This window comes from Magallana gigas, chromosome 6, assembly GCF_963853765.1.
Source record: "Magallana gigas chromosome 6, xbMagGiga1.1, whole genome shotgun sequence".
NCBI classification, from domain to species: domain Eukaryota; kingdom Metazoa; phylum Mollusca; class Bivalvia; order Ostreida; family Ostreidae; genus Magallana; species Magallana gigas.
The window spans coordinates 14,936,184-14,954,475 of record NC_088858.1 but is presented as its reverse complement, the minus strand read 5'-3'; the positions used below and the strand labels follow the sequence as shown (position 1 = coordinate 14,954,475).

The 18,292-nt window shown below is 32.1% G+C and overlaps 1 protein-coding gene across 1 annotated transcript in view; it reads right to left on the bottom strand.

Moving 5' to 3' along the window:
- The window catches only part of LOC105324304 (relaxin receptor 2), a 36,550-nt gene that overhangs the window by 12,790 nt on the left and 5,468 nt on the right, over positions 1–18,292 (bottom strand). Inside the window, exon 5 of the mRNA XM_020065530.3 lies at positions 14,305–14,472. Coding sequence (XP_019921089.3) covers positions 14,305–14,472 — 168 coding nt within the window. The remainder of the gene's footprint in view (positions 1–14,304; positions 14,473–18,292) is intronic.

The following is an 18,292-nucleotide window of genomic DNA, read 5'->3' as shown; positions in this document are numbered from 1 at the left end:
TCGTCACGAATTGTGCTATCCTGTCTAATTAAAAGACTTTATTATTATTACAACGAAAGGAAGAGGCCTAAGTCTGGAATTCGCAACATTTGACTTCTACATGACAATGCACCAGCAGAAAAAATCCAAGATTGTGAGATCATTTTTTGAAAAAAAGGTTCATGTTTTGCCCCATTCTTATTATTCACCTGACTTGTATCCATGTGACTTTTCCCTCTAAATTACAAAAGCATTTGTCAGGAACAAGATATACAAAAGCATTTGTCAGGAACAAGATATGCTTCAAAGAATGGTTTAAGTGCACCAGTAATACCATTCGATGTATAACATTATATGAATGCATTTAAAGCTTAGATAAAGCGGTCAAAACTATGTGTGTCTGTTAAAGGAGAGTATTTTGCAGGTAGCCATTTAAAATATAGCAAAAATATCTAAGTGTTATTTTTGTAACAACGATGGCATTATTTGTTGAACGCCACTCATATCTGTATTAAATTTACAAATATCTGCGATCAAAATCAATTATACCTTGTTTTAAAAAAACCTGGAATTAGAACAAATTTTGACTTGTCTAGATTATTTTTTAATGTCTCAGAAAAAAACCCTGTGTCAAATGTGTTCTATACATGGATTATTTTTTATGTGAAGACATTTGATAGAAGTTAACCTTTAAACCCAAAACTTCCAAAAAATTAGCAAGCCACTTTTTTTACTATTATTGAATTCAGATAAACATGTAATTCGGCAGAATGTCTTGTTTAGCTAATATTCAAGACCGAAAGATATCCAGTTAAAGAGTCTACATTAAGTTTAACATTGGACTTGCCAAAACTTTCGAGATTTTAGTTGAATGGATTATACATTAAATGGTCTTCACATACTACATTCGTTTGCTTTATACATGTACTGATCAATTTCAAACTTGCATTGTTCCCTCATATGCTTAGATAAATTGATCTAATGCAATTAAAATTTGTTGTTTTTACATCAATGTCAAATACATCTATGGAGGACAATGAAGTCAAAGTGATGACAAACTTTATTTTTGACAATGCCAATTCTTAAATAACTTGAAATAACCTTTCTCTTTTAGTGCGGATTCAAAACATTTCTAAAAAACAAATAGTTTTATCTATTTTAATCTAAATCAGCGATTGCACTTTGTAATAAAGCAAGAATTTTACTGATTTTTGATACAGAGTTCAGCAATGAAAAGACAAATCTAACAAGCATTCTGAGAGCATTACATAAGCAATACACGTCCCCTACCGGTTTGTATTATTCTATGACAGCTTCGAAGCATACATCTATTTTAAAATTATTTTAAACGAGTTGTTATGCTTTAATCAGAGATTTTTATCCACATCTTTTTTTTGGTAAATACCAAGCCCCTTTTGTTGTTGTACCTCTAAGAACATTTTTCTCTAATCCTATATACCCCCCCCCCCATTTTGTGGCCCCACTTTTCTCTAGGGAATCATGGTTTCATCAAATTTAAATCAGCATAACCTGAGCTTTCACACAAAGTACTGAGTTTTGGACTGAAAACTTTCCAAGAATATTTTTAAAGATTTTCTCTATATATTCCTATGTGAAAATTAAACCCGCCATTGCCGCCCCGCCCTACCCCCAGGGACTATGATTTTGCAAACTTGAATTTACACTACCCGAGGATGCCTCTACACAAGTATAAGCTTTTCTGACCAAATAGTTTTTAAAAAGAAGATTTTTAAAGATTTTCCCTATATATACCTATGTAAAATTTCATCCCCCATTGGCCTCACCATACCCTGGGACTATGATTTAAAGAAACTTGAATCAATACGATCTGGGGATGCTTCCACTCAGATTTGGGCTCTCCTGACCTAATAGTTCTCAGAAGAAGATTTTTAAAGATTTTCTCTATATATAAAAATTTATTCCCCATTGTGGCCCCGCCCTGCCCCCAGAGACCATGATTTGAACAAATTTGAATATGCACTATCTACGGATGCTTACACGCCAAGCTTTTCTGGCAAAATAAATTTTAAAAAGAAGATTTTTAAAGATTTTCTCTACATATTCCTATGTAAAAACTTATCCCCAATTGTGGCCTCACTGTACCCCGGGACTATGATTTATACAAACTTGAATCTATACGATCTGGGGATGTTTCCACTCAAATTTGGGCTTTCTTGGCCTAATAGTTCTCAGAAGAAGATTTTAAAAGATTTTCTCAATAAATAAAAATTTATCCCCCATTGTGTCCCCGCCCTACCCTCAGGGACCATGATTTGAACAAACTTGAATCTACATGTACATTCACACTATCTAAGGATGCTTACACGCCAATTTGAGCTTTCCTGGCCTAATAGTTTAAAAAATGTTTTTTAAGATTTTCTCTATATATTCCTGTATAAAAATTCATACCCCAATTGTGGCCCCACCCTACCCCCAGGGACCATGATTTGAACAAACTTGAATCTACACTATCTGAGGATGCTTCCAGTCAAATTTGAGCTTTTCTGGCCTATTAGTTTTTGAGAAGATTTTTAAAGATATTCTCTTTATATTTCTATGTAAAAATCCATTCCCCCATTTTGGCCCCGCCATACCCCCAGGGACTATGATTTGAACAAACTTGAATCTACACTACCTCAGGATGCTTTCATTTTGATTTGAGCTTTTCTGGCCAAATAGTTTTTGAGAAGAAGATTTTTTAAGGTTTCCTCTATATATTCCTATGTAAAACCTAATCCCCCTATTGTGGCCCCGCCCTACCCCCAGGGACTATAATTTGAGCAAACTTGAATCTACACTACCTGAGGATGCTTTCATTTTAATTTGAGCTTATCTGGCCTTATAGTTTTTGAGAAGAAGAATTTTAAAGATTTTCTCTATATATTCCTAGGTAAAGCTTGATCTTCCTGTTGTGGCCCCACCCTATCCCCGGGGACCATGATTTGAACAAACATGAATCTACACAACCTGAGGATGCTTCCATTTTAATTTGAGCTTTTCTTGCCAAATAGTTTTTGAGAAGAAGATTTTTGAAAGATTTTATAATATATTCCTATGTAAAACTTGAACCCCCTATTGTGGCCCCACACTACCCACAGGGATCATGATTTGAACAAACTTGAATCTACACTACCTGAGGATGCCTCCACACAAGTTTAAGCTTTTCTGGCCAAATAGGTTTTGAGAAGAAGATTTTTGAAAAATACCAACAATTTTCAATAATTCTCAATTATCTCCCTTTTAAAGAGGGCGTGACCCTTCATTTGAACAAACTTGAATCCCCTTCACCAAGTGATGCTTTGTGCCAAATTTGGTTGAAATCTGCCCAGTGGTTCTGGAGAAGAAGAAAATGTGAAAAGTTTACAACGACAACGCCGCCAACGCCGACGACAGACAACGGACAAATTTTGATAAGAAAAGCTCACTTGAGCTTTTAGCTCAGGTGAGCTAAAAAAAAGTGTGGAAAACTGAAGTGGGACAGACAAACGGACGGACAGACAGACGGACGGACTGACGAACGCAGGGGAAAGCTATAGTCCCCTTTGGTAAAACCGGTAGGGGACTATTATAACAACAATTAACTCATTTACTGGATCAGTACAGTGATGCTATCGTGAGAGTTGAAAAGCAATCCTATCCTACATCCTGTGTCTTGCATCCTATCCTGCAAAAAAGCTCTATTCTATGCTATCCTATCCTACCCCATACCATTCATTTTTAAGAATAAGAGTTGAATAAAACGAAATTGAAGAAAATGATTATTTCATTAACAATCTTTCGACAAATTTAGTAATCGAAACGTCTAATTAAGACATGAAACCAAAAATCTTTAGAAAAGGTTATTATTTACCTGTGCATCGATGATATTAAATCGTAGACGGAGAAAACTCGATTACCAAAAAAAAACCTGGTAAGCAATTAAAGTTTTGTTTTTACTAAATATTATGTAATGTATAAAAAGGAGATAGAGAACTTTTATTTATTGCTTAAACAAACATTTAAATCAAACCTCTTTCCATATAACATAATTCCACGGAGATTACTGGCAATCGGCTGATTCGGCCAATGAATGCTAACATCATTCGGGAAAGCATTGTTATTGAATAAATCAAAATATTATATCTGTTGTTATATCATTTGAATGTATTGATAATATATAAATTCTTACGCATTTATAGTTAAATTACATTCCTTAATTCTATATGTTCAGTTTATTATTTGGTCTCATACGTCCTTGTCATTTGATATCGAAAAAAATATTCTCTTTTTATACTTTTGAAGTCTTGAATAAAGCAATACAACTTTTTAATATATAAAATTTACGCTACATTCTGCAGCCTAAAATGTCACCTAAACTCCATACTTACATATGTACGCCATTTCCGAATAGACAAAAATGTTTCGCGCATCAATTTTTTTATCACTTTGTAAATACAAAACATATTTATCAATTTTTAAATGTTTGACTTTGTTTTACAAACAGAATTGATGTTGAAACGTATTTAAAACTAATTTTCGTTTCGCAAAACCACTCTGAAATTTAAACTAGAATCTGATTTGCTACAGGATGCAGGATAGGATAGAATAGAGTTTCACTTCATTATATCTATCATATACATGTATGCTGCATCCTGTATCCTATCCCACCTATCATTGTCAACTTTCAGGACAGCAGCATTGTACTTTGAAAGTAAAAATAATAATGTTCATAGTGTATAAAAAGGCAATCGTCCTCTTGTTCTCTGTGCATTAAAATAACTAGGTTTATCATGAAAAAATTGATGATATTAAAATATGCATATCCGATGAAGTATATACATTTCATACAATTCTTTGTTAAACAAATGTTTGAATGCCAGTTGTAGACATTACCGTTACCTCTTACAATTTTATAAATGAAATGAATGGTTGGTTTTTTTTACACATTATTTTAAGCATAATATTCTTGTTACTTGTGGGCTGATTGGTTTTCCTATCTTTTATGTAAAACTGACTGGAAAAATCATTATATTGATTTTAAATGTATTCATATACTAGACACAACTGGAGTAAAAACACGTTATCATAAATCATACATGGACATTAGTAGACATGTGCACGTGAATGGCTATCTTTCTGGGGCTCGTTTCATAGAGAGGCCTAAAATTTGGGCCTAACTTTAGTCTAGTCCGAGGACATACACCGAAACTTAGTCAGGCGTATATTGCATTTATAAGGCGGCTTAACTAGAGGCTTAAACTTGTGGCTATAGCTTTAGCACACGTCCTTGACAACGCAGCACTGCACATAGATAAAATTGTTTTTATTACTATGTTATCTATACGTGTAGGTGTATGCAGCATGTTAAAATATGATCAATTTTTAGAGGAACTAGCGATTGTAATAATTTTTATTTAAAAATATTTAAGATTTGATAAATTCTTGTTTCACACAAAGGATAAAACTCTTGTATAATCTTCCTTTTCCTTTAACAATTTACCGGACAAAAACACATAATATCAAAGTTAATTAAATTAATCAGATAGATAAAACATTTAACGGAAACCAAAATATGGTGAAATGTATATGATTTCCTGTAACACCAGCACAAAGAGTATTATTTAGTGTCAAATACACATTGGAATCTTAAATGTATTATCCGTATAATACATGTATAATGTTTATTAAAAAGCAGGCTTACTTGGTATTATATTGGTTGAAGTATTTGACTTGTGTGATGTGTTCAATAGAATAATCAATATATCACTTTAAGTAATTATGTAGTCCAAAACATATGTTATTTGATTACTTTTATCATATTGAAAATTTTGAATTTACTTGGTCGGTGAAAATTTACAATTTGTCATATTGATGTTTACATCTAATTTTCTGAACTTTGTCGCTCATTGTCATTGCACATTTAAATTAAATGAATTTAAGGGGTTATATTACATGTATAAAATAATGCATTTTTGTTTTCAATCATTTCGCGATGTTTTGTATTTTAGCGCAATATAATGTATTATTATACATGTACATGTATTATGATAAGTTATACTTTCTGTATCCAGTATTTAGAAATAATAATTTGTATTTATCAAATTAGTTTGAATTGCAGACTTGTCTAAACTCGTATGTGTCATTATTCTTGTAGTTAAAACCATATATCAATAACATCATAATCTTCACTTTAAGGAAGGAGTCTTTTCTGGTTTTCGACTTGTCAAACGTAAAATTGATTAATTGTTCATAAAATCAAGATGAAAGGAAATTAAAATAGAATATTTTTCTTTCTTTTTTATCATCATACAAGTTGGCATAGAAAAAGTAATCAAAGTTTACAATCTAACAGGGACTGTATTTTTGGTGTAATATTGGCGTAGGAAAATATCACATGTTGCGCAATTCAGAATTGCTGCAGATTAATGAGTCTGATTTAGCATTTTAAAAACAATAACATTATTGTTGGATTTTATTCACTAATGTAAACTAATGATATGATACTTAGGTTTTATAATATGTTTTTAAAATATGATTTGCCTATCAAACTACATTTCTATAGGCTTTTTAAAACGCCCATTCTATACACTGATTTTTGTGAAAAAATCACTAAAATCAGTTTTTCTCTCTTATAAAATGGTCAATATATTAGCTTTTCTGTCAATTTATATCTTTTTATGAAGTCTTCATTTTATGAAAATACTAGGTTTGTCTATGATTTATTATCCTTCACTGAGTCTAAAAATATACCTGGTTTACTGGTGCTCATAGATTTTGAGAAAGCTTTTGATTCTATATCCTGGAAATTTATTTACAAAGTTTTAAAATATTTTGGTTTCGGTGAAAATATAATCACTTGGATAAAAATCCTAAACACCAAGATCACAGCTTCTGTTTTACAGTATGGTGTGCTATCTGAACAATTTCCTATATATAGAGGTTGTAGACAAGGCGACCCAATTGCCCCATATCTTTTTATTCTTTGTGCAGAAATATTAGCTATCCTTATTAAACAAAATGTAAATATTAGAGGCATTGTAGCCAATGGAAAAGAACATAAAATATCCCAATATGCTGACGACACAACCTTGGTGCTTGATGGTTCTTCAGAATCCCTTTTTGCTGCTCTGGATACCATAGATCTTTTTTCAACTTTTTCAGGATTGCAGATAAATAGTTCAAAAACAAAAATTGTGTGGATAGGTTCAAAAAAAATTTCTAAACAAGTATACCATCATACAAGATGGAAACTGGAGTGGGGTTGTACAAAATTCAATCTGCTGGGAATAGAATTCTCTGTTGAGAAAAAATTGTTAGTCTAAACTATAGTGTTCAAATACCTAAAATCAAAGCTTTAATACAACAGTGGAAAAGGAGAATTCTTACTCCTTTTGGTCGAGTTACTGTAGTTAAAACATTACTTCTTCCAAAACTCAATCACCTTTTTATTTCCTTACCAAGTCCAGATAAAGAAATTATTTTTTCCCTTACCAATCTTTTTTATGAATTTATATGGAATTCAAAAATAGATAAAGTCAAGAGACAACTCATTACTCAAGACTACTTAAAGGGTGGTATTAAAATGTTGGATATTAACAATTTTTTAGTGTCATTAAAATGTTCATGGATAAAGAGGTTAACAAAAGATAACAAACCATGGACGGATATATTTTTAGACATTCATGGCAACAAAGTGGTAAAGCATTTGTTAGACTTTGGTGACAAATATGTACAAAACATAATAAATCATAGTAATAATTTTTGGAAAGATGTTTTACATTCATGGTTAAAAGTTTTAAGAACAATTGACTATTCATTATCTACAATAAATGTATGTGCTATGTCAATCTGGTACAATACAAATATATGTGTTGGTAATAAACCAATCATTGTTTATAATTGGTATGAACATGGTATTAAAACTATAGGTGACTTTCTAAATGAAGATGGTCAGTTTTTGAAACAGCATGATTTTGCACAAAATTATAGACTGTCCAATGTATGTACAATGCTATACAACAGTGTTATTAATGCAATATCTAGTTTCCTTAGATCTCAGTCTATAAAAAGATCTGATGTTAGAAAATATTACTATCTATACATTCCATTTTACTTTGAGTATGTATTACTGTTTGAAAAATGTTCGAAAAACTTGTACAATCTTATTAATAGTAAAGATATTATACCAAGTTCCATTCAGAAATGGAACACTGAACTATCCATGCAACTAGAAATTAATGTTTCTGTTAAAGAGTTCTTTAAAGTATGTTTTAAAACAAGTGCTGATACCTCAGTACAATGGCTTCAGTCCAGAATTCTTTTCAGAATGTTGCCTACAAAATACTATCTTAAAAAAATCAATGTAAGCACTGATGATTGTTGTTCTTTTTGCAAAGAAGATGTAGAAACAATTCAACATGTATTTATTAAATGTTTAAAAATACTGCCATTATGGAATAAACTCAGCATGCATATCTATTGTAAAACTACAAATAGAATTGGATTTAATGTTAATAATGTAATATTTGGTGAAATACCTCTAAATCAGGGTAACAAAGTTGTAAACTTTATAATTTTGTATACCAAACAGTATATTTTTAACTGTTTGAAACAAAAAAAGATCCCTCACTTAAAGGGACTATTACAACATATCTATTTCAAATATAAGGTTGAAAGATACATATCAATTAAATCATGTGAAATGTTAAAATTTGACAAACAATGGTCAAACTGGAAAAATATTTTTGAAACTTAATTCTCCTGTAAACAATTAGAATGTGTTTCTGATATTTATGTGTGCAAGTGTATGAAAGGGTGTGTGAGTGCCAATAAATATTTGCTTTGTCTTTTTGAATTCCTTGTAATAATTATGAAAATGACAATAAAAATTTAATTAAAAAAAAAAAAAAGTCTTCATTTTACATAAAAATCATAAATATTTTATTATTTGAAGCATAAAAAATTAATAAAAATGTCTTCAAAATTTAAGAAAATTAGAGGAAATGCGGGCTAAGCAATATCAATTTTAGTATAAATATTTATTCTGATTTAGTAGTATAAGCTGATAGACATTCTGATATTCTATCATTTCATTGAAGAATAGAATATTCAAATCTTAAACAAATGTCTACAGAACTACAAAGATCCACACTTATTTTTATCATCCTTTACGTTGAAGAAAAGGGTGTGACCTTGACCTGACCTTTATGCAAAAACGAAAAGGTCAACTTTGAAAAAACTGATAGAATCATTTGGTAATATGATCCGTTTGACTGTGTCAAAATTTCATGAATTTCTTATTATAAGAAATATGTTTGATAACGAGAAGACTCCTTCCTTAAAAAGGGATCATAAATTAGGTTTGTGATTGTGCATTAGTATGAGTGAGTTTAATCGGCTTCGATTTTAATTATTTGCATTCAATATTTATGCATCTACAGGTACACACATGTATCTCGTAGGTTATACAAATATATTGTTCATATATCAATTACAAAAATTGTTAGCTATTTTCTCGAAAAGCAATTTTAATAGAAGCTTTTTAAAAGGTAAAGTTATTACTTAATGTGATGTAAACTTGTTCATGGTAAATGTTGTAGAAAAAATGGTTTAGAAAAAAAAATAATGTCAGTTGATAAAATGAAACACATAAAATTAAAATAAGGGCACGTTTTTAAAAATAATTTATGATATATATCTCTTTCGTTCGTGCACATTTTTTTCGGGTGAAACCCCTGTGTGCAATTAATTCCAGAAAACTCCCATGGCAATCAAATTCTTCCAGAATTTAAAGTATATAAATTGTTCTTTCTCAGTATCTGAATGTGACAATAAATGTAACTTAAATTGCATTAGTGATAAAATACAATCCTTGTTTCATAATATATATGCTTACTTATGTTTACGTCCGAACTTAAGCCTCTCTATGAGTAGACGATGAGTAAAATTATGGCTTATTGTTAACTTTAGTCGGACGTAAAGATGCGCTCTTCAATGAAACGCAAATATGCGAATAAGTACGAAAGCCGAGAAGGATCATTCGAGATTCGAGATTCAAAATACGAGATTCGAAATACGAGATTCGAGATTCAAAATTCGAGATTCAATATCTAAATTAACCAATCAAATCATGGATCTGAAACCTGTATCCTAGCAACATCAAACTGTTCTAAATAAAGATCATTCGTACCTGCTCTTTCCTACAAATAAATGTCTTCATAGCTCTTATATAGTGGTTATAAATTGTTAAATTAACATTGATGAATTAACCCCACACAGTATAAACAATCAAATTAGAAATAACACTGTTGGCTTTGCGAATCTTAGTGGTTTTGTTTGCCCTGTATGTATTTCCCCCCGAACATTTTTAACCCGAAGTGTATTCGCCCCAACTGTGTAAAAATCGGCTCGCGAAGAAAGATCTGTTTAATCTAAATGTTTTAGCTATGAAACGAAACTCAATAAAATAATCGACATGTTAAAATATAGGTTATAATAAAGTTTTAAACCATAGAAGATATAATGATTTCTAACTTCAAAGACAAAAATCCAGATAAGAATAATGTATGCCATATAGGGTATGGCAATGCCATTGTCGATATGAGAGAGAGAGAGAGAGAGAGAGAGAGACAGACAGACAGACAGACAGACAGACAGACACAGAGAGAGTTTTGTATTGTCAAATTCAGTTTTGATTTAGAATTTGAAATTGATTTGATTTGTTACAAGCATATATAGACAATAATTAAGCCTCTAAAAGGAGAAAAGAGAGGAGGTAGCTAGGGTAGGGCAGACCAACTAGCAAGCTTTAATTTTAACAGTGTTAGCGCACCTGTGATTTACATCGACTCTCTCTCTCTCTCTCTCTCTCTCTCTCTCTCTTTCTCTCTCTCTCTCTCATCACCTAGCATTTCCTTTTCCATGAGGGGGTTTGGGGTATTTGTGATGTCTTACATTAGCTAGCGAAAATGATAAAAAAACATGATATTTTCTTTAAATTGTGTGCGGATGTTGTACTCCAATAATCTGTTTTCAGTATATACATTTCAAGAGGGGGGGGGGGCTATATAGTCCTAATTAGTTTGCCAGTTATTCTGTCCCCACTTTGTTTTCTCTTCGTTTTCCAGGTTTTTTTATTTGGCTCGGCAAATTAATATAAAACTTTCTGTGTAGCTCCATAACGATGCACTGTAGATAGATTATGAGTAGTTTTACTTTTGATAAACAGGTGCATATCCGTACTTGATTTTTAATTTGACTCTTATAATCGGATTTAATATTCCAATAAATATAGGGTAGGAAAGAGTAGACGGGACTTTTTTGCGCATATCCTACTGTACATGTACCATTCATTCAACACAGGTATTAGCACTCATCGAGTTCGACTTGCTTTCCTTTTTTTCATCCACTGGATTTAAAGCTATTAATTTTTGAAAATATTTTGAATTTATGGCCTGATTATATATAAATTAGAGCTGCGCTGGTGCATCTATTTACCCAAATGGACCAAAATATAATCAAATGAATCTAAACATTTTGACAAAATTAGTTTTAAACGTTCGACTCTTTTTCAATTCTAATCGGGTATGTCCTTTAGAAAATCTTGAACAACACACATTTTAGCAAATAAAACGACATTTGTTTCATTTTTTTATGGGGAGGGAGGTGGTGCCGGTAAAGGACATGTATTGCTTGTGGCAGTTGTGCTATACTCTCATTTGTTATAATAGGTAATACTACATATTGATATAAAATGAAAGTTTCCAATTACACTGTACACATTTTGACCCGTGCGGTAGTTTAAAACAATTTTCAAAGCATTTAATGAAATTCAACCGATCATTTTTATACTTTAATTTTCTGGATCCCCGCCTGATACGTCCGCCTTCTTGTATATGAGAATTATATGTACGTTGACCATATGTACACATTAACTTAATCGGCTATGTTATGGGACGATAACATTTTTTATCAATGTTTTTGCATGATATGTAACAAATAACAGCCTATTTGTGGGTTTTTGCACTGATTATTTGAGATAATTTGCCGCCATCTTTTATGCATTCCACACACCACTCACAGTTTCTTTATTTGGTGTTCTGTGTGTATGGCGACATTACATAGACAGATATACGGCTAGCAATCTAGCTATTGCCTACTTAAAAAGACATACTGGTTAATTAAACTAATTAATATTGGAGCTGAATTTGAACTTGAATTTTTCATATCAATATTTAATTGTATATGAATGTAACAAATCCACTAATAAATTTTGTATACGAGTTGACTTTTAGTTTTTTATGCGGACATTTTTGTATACGAGTTGACTTTTGTTTTTTTATGCGGAAAATTTTGTATACGAGTTGACCTGTATACGAGTTTGTCTGTGTACGACTTGACTGTAAATCTTATGAAGTTCTCTGCCATAACCGCATTTTTACACAAAAGGGGTGAATAAACCCGGGTTTTAAACTATTACTGGTGGTGAAATACCCCAGGGTTCAAACGCATCAGGTGGAAATGCACAAGGGCAAACAAAATCACTTAGATCCGCAAAGCACACTGCATTATTACTAGTCTACTTAGATATTCTGTGTAAAAGTTAATACAAATAATTATTTAGTTAGCTAGGGAGAAGTGAACATAGCATTTATTTGTATATAAGAGCATGTACGTATGATTTTTATTTAGAACAGTTTAATGTCGCTAGGATACATATTTTCAGATCCTTGATTTGATTGGTTAATTTAGATATTGAATCTTGAATTTCGAATCTTGAATCTCGTATTTCGAATCTCGTATTTTGAATCTCGAATCTCGAATCTCGAATGATCCTTCTCGGCTTTCGTAAATAAGTCCCGTATTTACACCGACGCAGCGCTAACTCTGGACGCACGACCCTTTACGAAACGAGCCCCTGACCTGTAATAACCATCTCTTTGTTATTAGAAACAGCAATGCCTGTCAAAAATGATTGAGGAGTGATTGAAGACATGAAAGAGTACGGTTGAGCAGCCTGTGCTTGAACCCGCACGTTAGTAAGGTTGTTATTTTCGGCTAACTGTGATGGAACCCCGCAGAATAGTGAAGTGTGGGATGTCGGTCTTACTGTGTTGGATTTCCAAACATTGGTGTCGGTTTTATGAACAGATTCACATCGGACTGTTGACTTTTTGCCCGTTAATTACTCGGAACTCCAGGTCTCGGTCAACAATGGAATATCATGTTCCCATTTCACCAACTAAAGTACAACTTGTTAAACTTTTGTTTTGTTTAGAAGTTTTTAAATAGCAATAACGTATTGAGCTTTCCCATGAATTCACCATATGGATTTAAAGAAACTTTACATTACGATTTACAATATCAATCAAATAACAGATACGTTAGAATATTTTGGGTAACATTTGTAGTAATTTAGCCGAGGCGCATCCCACCGGGCTTACCACGACTCGATCAAGATATTATCTTCAAGCTTAAACGTTTATGTTGAGACTTGTTTAGGAACTATACAGTACCCAAAACTGATACACCATGCATCATGAAAAATCGAAGTACGGAAAGCACTGGAAAACAGTAAGCACTCTTGTTGTCATGTTGGAAATACATCCGTAAAGATTTTATTTTTTGGCAGTACATATTGATAGGCCAAAAAAAAGATAAACCGAAAATTGATTAGCTACGATACACTTTAACAATAAACCTCTTATTCATTTATTTTCATACCTTTTTTTTATAGATATGATGGTACATTGCACATATATGTATGTGATTATAATAATAATTAAAAACAGAGAAACTATTAAGAGTTTCTTTATTTACAGGCTTTTTAATTATTTGTTTGTAAAAGAGACAATAAAAACGGTGGGTTTTTTTTTTGCTTACCTTGAGCACGCACGAGAGTGAGCAAACTAGGAAAAACAAGCTTTCAAAATCTCCACAGCAAACACGCAAAATCAAAACAAAGTATGTATATGAATATATAATCAACAGTTTCTATATTTCTATAATTTCTTTGCTTCAGACTTTTCTAATTCAGATTTCAGCTTCGGAATCGTCATTATTCCATAGTTTTTTGCCAATGTGTATGTTTTACTCCCGACCGTTAATAAGTGTAACTCATCAAAAATACAATAAAGTGTTTTAAGTTTACGTTGGACCGATTTTTTTGTTGTGGTGACCCATAGCGGTGCTAAATATAAGTCATACATGAATGTAGCCCATTTCTATTCCTAATTGAAAAAAAACCATAACAAGTTAAAAGTGTGTTTTTTCTTAAAACTTTAGTATAGATTGTAGATGACTTTTCAAAATAATCATAATCCTTACCACATTTTGATATGCTGCATTCATTCCATTCCTGTGTCCCTTCTATATGGCAGCCCGGTTTTTCTTTGCTAAGATCAAAGTTACAGGTGGTTCCAGAACGGCACTGGTGAAGAGACTCTGTTTGTTTTCTAAATCCTTTATACACATTTTCATGATAACATTCCAAAGCTAAATAAATATGAAAATATTCAATAATAATTTACATGGTAAACTTATGTAAAAATTCAATAATAATATACATGTTAAATTAATGAAAAAATAACAAAACGTAATCATCATGGAGTTGATTGTTAAATCTTCTAAACGAAATGGGTCAATCATATTGAACCATATTGTAATTTTAATGACAACAAAATCTAAATGTAGTATAAAAAGGATCTACATACTCATTTAATGTTTTGATACCCACAAGTCATGAGTTTTCTGTAGTGTAAACATTTATGTCCTGTATATTGTTTCAAAAATGGAAAATAAACTATGCTTTACACAACGTTATCAAAACAAAAGGGCCTGTGGCCACATCACTCACAGAAACAATAGTCATAATACAATCAGCTTTATGGAGTCATACACGAAAAAAAAAGGAAAATATAATAGAAAAGTTGATTATTTAAGAGGATGTTCTTAAGATAGGATATTCTTATTTTCAACAGTGTTATATGATTACATGTAGTCATATCACATATTGAGCATTGCAGTTCTAAAGATCTTGAAAATCAGCAGTATGTCACAATGCCTGCATCCGTGAAAATAAAAACCATAAATAATAACATTTGAATTTTTTTTAGAATCATTCAAAAAATCTTCAGTACCTGAGTATGTTACGAAAATGGTTTTTCTCTCCAATTGGTTGGTGAAGAAAATTTTTAAAGTGTTTTTTCTATTACATGTAATTGCTGGGTAAAACTTTGTACACCCCCCCCCCTCCCCCTCTTATTGTGGCCCCACATATCTATAGAGCAAACTTAATTCAACACTATCTGGGTTTCTTCACCACAAACTACAGCTTCGGAAACGTTTTTTAAAAAGATTTTCCCCGACATATCCGTTTGTAAAAAAAAAATTGACCCCAACTGTGACCCCACCCTACTTCTGGGGATCATGACTTGATCAAACTAAAATCTACACTACCTTAGGATATTTCCACAGAAGTTAAAGCATTTCCGGCCAATTGTTTTTTTTAAGAAGAGGAGTTATTTTTCTATAATTCTTTGTAAATATTCTACCCAAATTGTACCACTACTCTACCCTTATGGATAATGATTAGAACAGAGTTTAATCTATACTTAAGGAAGGATGCTTTCACAAAAATTTCAGCTTTTCTAGCCCAGAAGTCTTTTGTTTTTAGAATTACCAACAAAAATTCCGATATTCCATTTATTCTATAGTGAAAAGGTTGCGACATTTCATTTTATTAAATTTTAATCTCTTCGACTAATGATGCTTTGTGCCAAGTTTGACTGAAATTAGCTTAGTGGTTCTGGAAAAGAAGTAATAAATGTAGAAAGTTCATAGACAGACGGGCAGGCAGACAGTCAGACTGACTGACGCACGAAAAAAAATTTGAATAGCTTACTTGAGCTTTCAGCTTATGTGAACTAAACCTTAAAAACTAAAAAAAAAAAACTTAAAATTGACAGTACAGGATTACCTTAAAAAATAACGGAAAATTTTCAATTCTTTTTAGCAAATGGATGGTTAATATAGTACAATCTGTATTTTCGTAAACTATGAATGATAACGTTTTAATGTAAACATGGCAAGGAGTATATCATTAGGAAAATTGTATTTAAATGACTTGTTTGAAAACATTTAAATCACTGCACTCATTTTGAGAAAAACCGAAGCGGTTCGTATTTTGTGAAACAAGAGGCCATGGGCCGCATCGCTCACCTGGACAGCAGTTCCTTGTGAAATTCTATTTCGTAGCATATGCTTTTTTCTATTTTAAAACATTGAACCCCTTTATGGGGCCCAAGTATTGGTCCGAGGTTTATAGTTGGCTTTAACAACATAAATATTTACATAGGAATGAAAATGTGTAGCACTGTGGCGGGACCGCACGTACAAAGTCTAAAAAATGAACGTAGATGAGTTCCACATCAAGAGGAATAACCCTCAGACTGTACAGAACAACATAAAGAAAGATAACTTTTTGCTCCACTACATTAGAGTTTACACAATTTGAGGATCCTTGCATAGTAATCTCACAAATTGTAGCATTGTAGTTCTCGAGAAAAAACTTTTAAAAACATTTTCAATACTAGTATATCTTTCTAGGTTAACCTTTGGGCCCCAGTATTAGTCCAGTGCTAAAGCTTTATCTATTTGGAATCTACATTATTTAAGGATGCTTGCATAGTAATCTCACAAGCTGAAGCATTATAGTTCCCAAGAAAAAGATTTATAAACATTTTCCCTATTTTTTCTATATTTCTATGCTAAACTTTGAACACCACTGGGGGCCCAGTATTAAATCGAGGGTCACAGCTTTTTTAATTTAGAATCTACACTATTTGAGAATGCTTACGTAGTTATCTGACAAATTGAAGCATTGTAGTTCTTGAGAAGAAGATTTTAAAACATTTTCCATTTATACTTCTACATTTAACTCTTAATCCAGCTTGGGTCCCCAATATTAGTCCAGGGGTCACTATTTTAAAACTATCAAACCTACATTATCCAAGGTGTTATGCATGCCAGTAATCTCACAAATTTAAGCATTGTAATTCTTGAGAAGAAGATTTTTTAACATGTTACCTTTATATTTCTAGAATAAACTTTGACCCCCTCTTGGGGCCCCAGCATCGGTCCGGGAGTCATGATTTTACCAATTAAGAATCTACATAAGCCAGGGATGCATGCATAGTAATTCCACAAACTATAACATTGTAGTTCTTGTTGAGAACATTTTTAAACGTTTCCTTTATATTTTTTAAAAAGTTTAAATTTTGAACCCCTCCTGTTGCCCCATTATTTGTCCAGGAGTCACGATTTGTACAAATTAGAATCTACTTTATTTAAGGATATACTCAGTACATGTATGCATAGTAATATCCCAAACTGTTGCATTATAGTTCTTGAGAAGAAGATTTTAAAACATTTTCCCATAAATGTTAAAATTTAAACCCCTCCTGGGGCCCCACTTTTTGTCCGGGGGTCACGATTTATACAATTTAGAATCTTCACTATATATACAACCTTTTGTGTGAATATTGGCATTTTTGGTGCAGTAGTTCTTGAGAATACAATTTTTAAACATTTTTCCTATGTAGTTCTATGTTAAATTTTGAATCACACCTGGGGCTCCAGTTTTGGTCCGAGGGTCACGATTTCTACAATTTAGAGTCTTCACTATACATATCAAAGGCCGGATCGCCCACAAAGGCCTCGAGCTGACATTTTCCTAAAGATAGGTATCATTAATTTAAATTTCTGTACCAATAGTCGTATATCAATTAATATCAGAATAAAAATATTTTGTGTAACTATATTCGTACATATTATAGTATTTTTTTCCAAGCAGACAACATACAAATACACAAAAAACATGGGCTCATCAACAAGAGTTCACAATAGCCCTCACCGTGCACCGGGACACATCCGTCCTCGACCAGGAAGCCCGCGGAGATCCGTGCAGGTGTCACTACAGTATTAAATTTTATTATATATTCTCACCAAAGTTGCACAACTTAACATACATATAAAAAATTCAAAACAAAACGAAAAAATCCTCTTGACATATTTTTAAACAACGCTTCATTTACAATTTCGCGGGGGTGTTAAGGAAGCATATGGAATCTGAGTTACATGTAATTCCGCGAAATCACAAATCTTAGTTGTTATGTACATATTCAAATATATAAGCAACGAAATGTAGACCAAAAACAAATAAAAAATACTGAAGACCATTTTTGCCAGAAATTAGTTTCTATTACGTAGATTTACACATTGATGACGTCATGACTAAAAGTTGAATGTCGTGTGA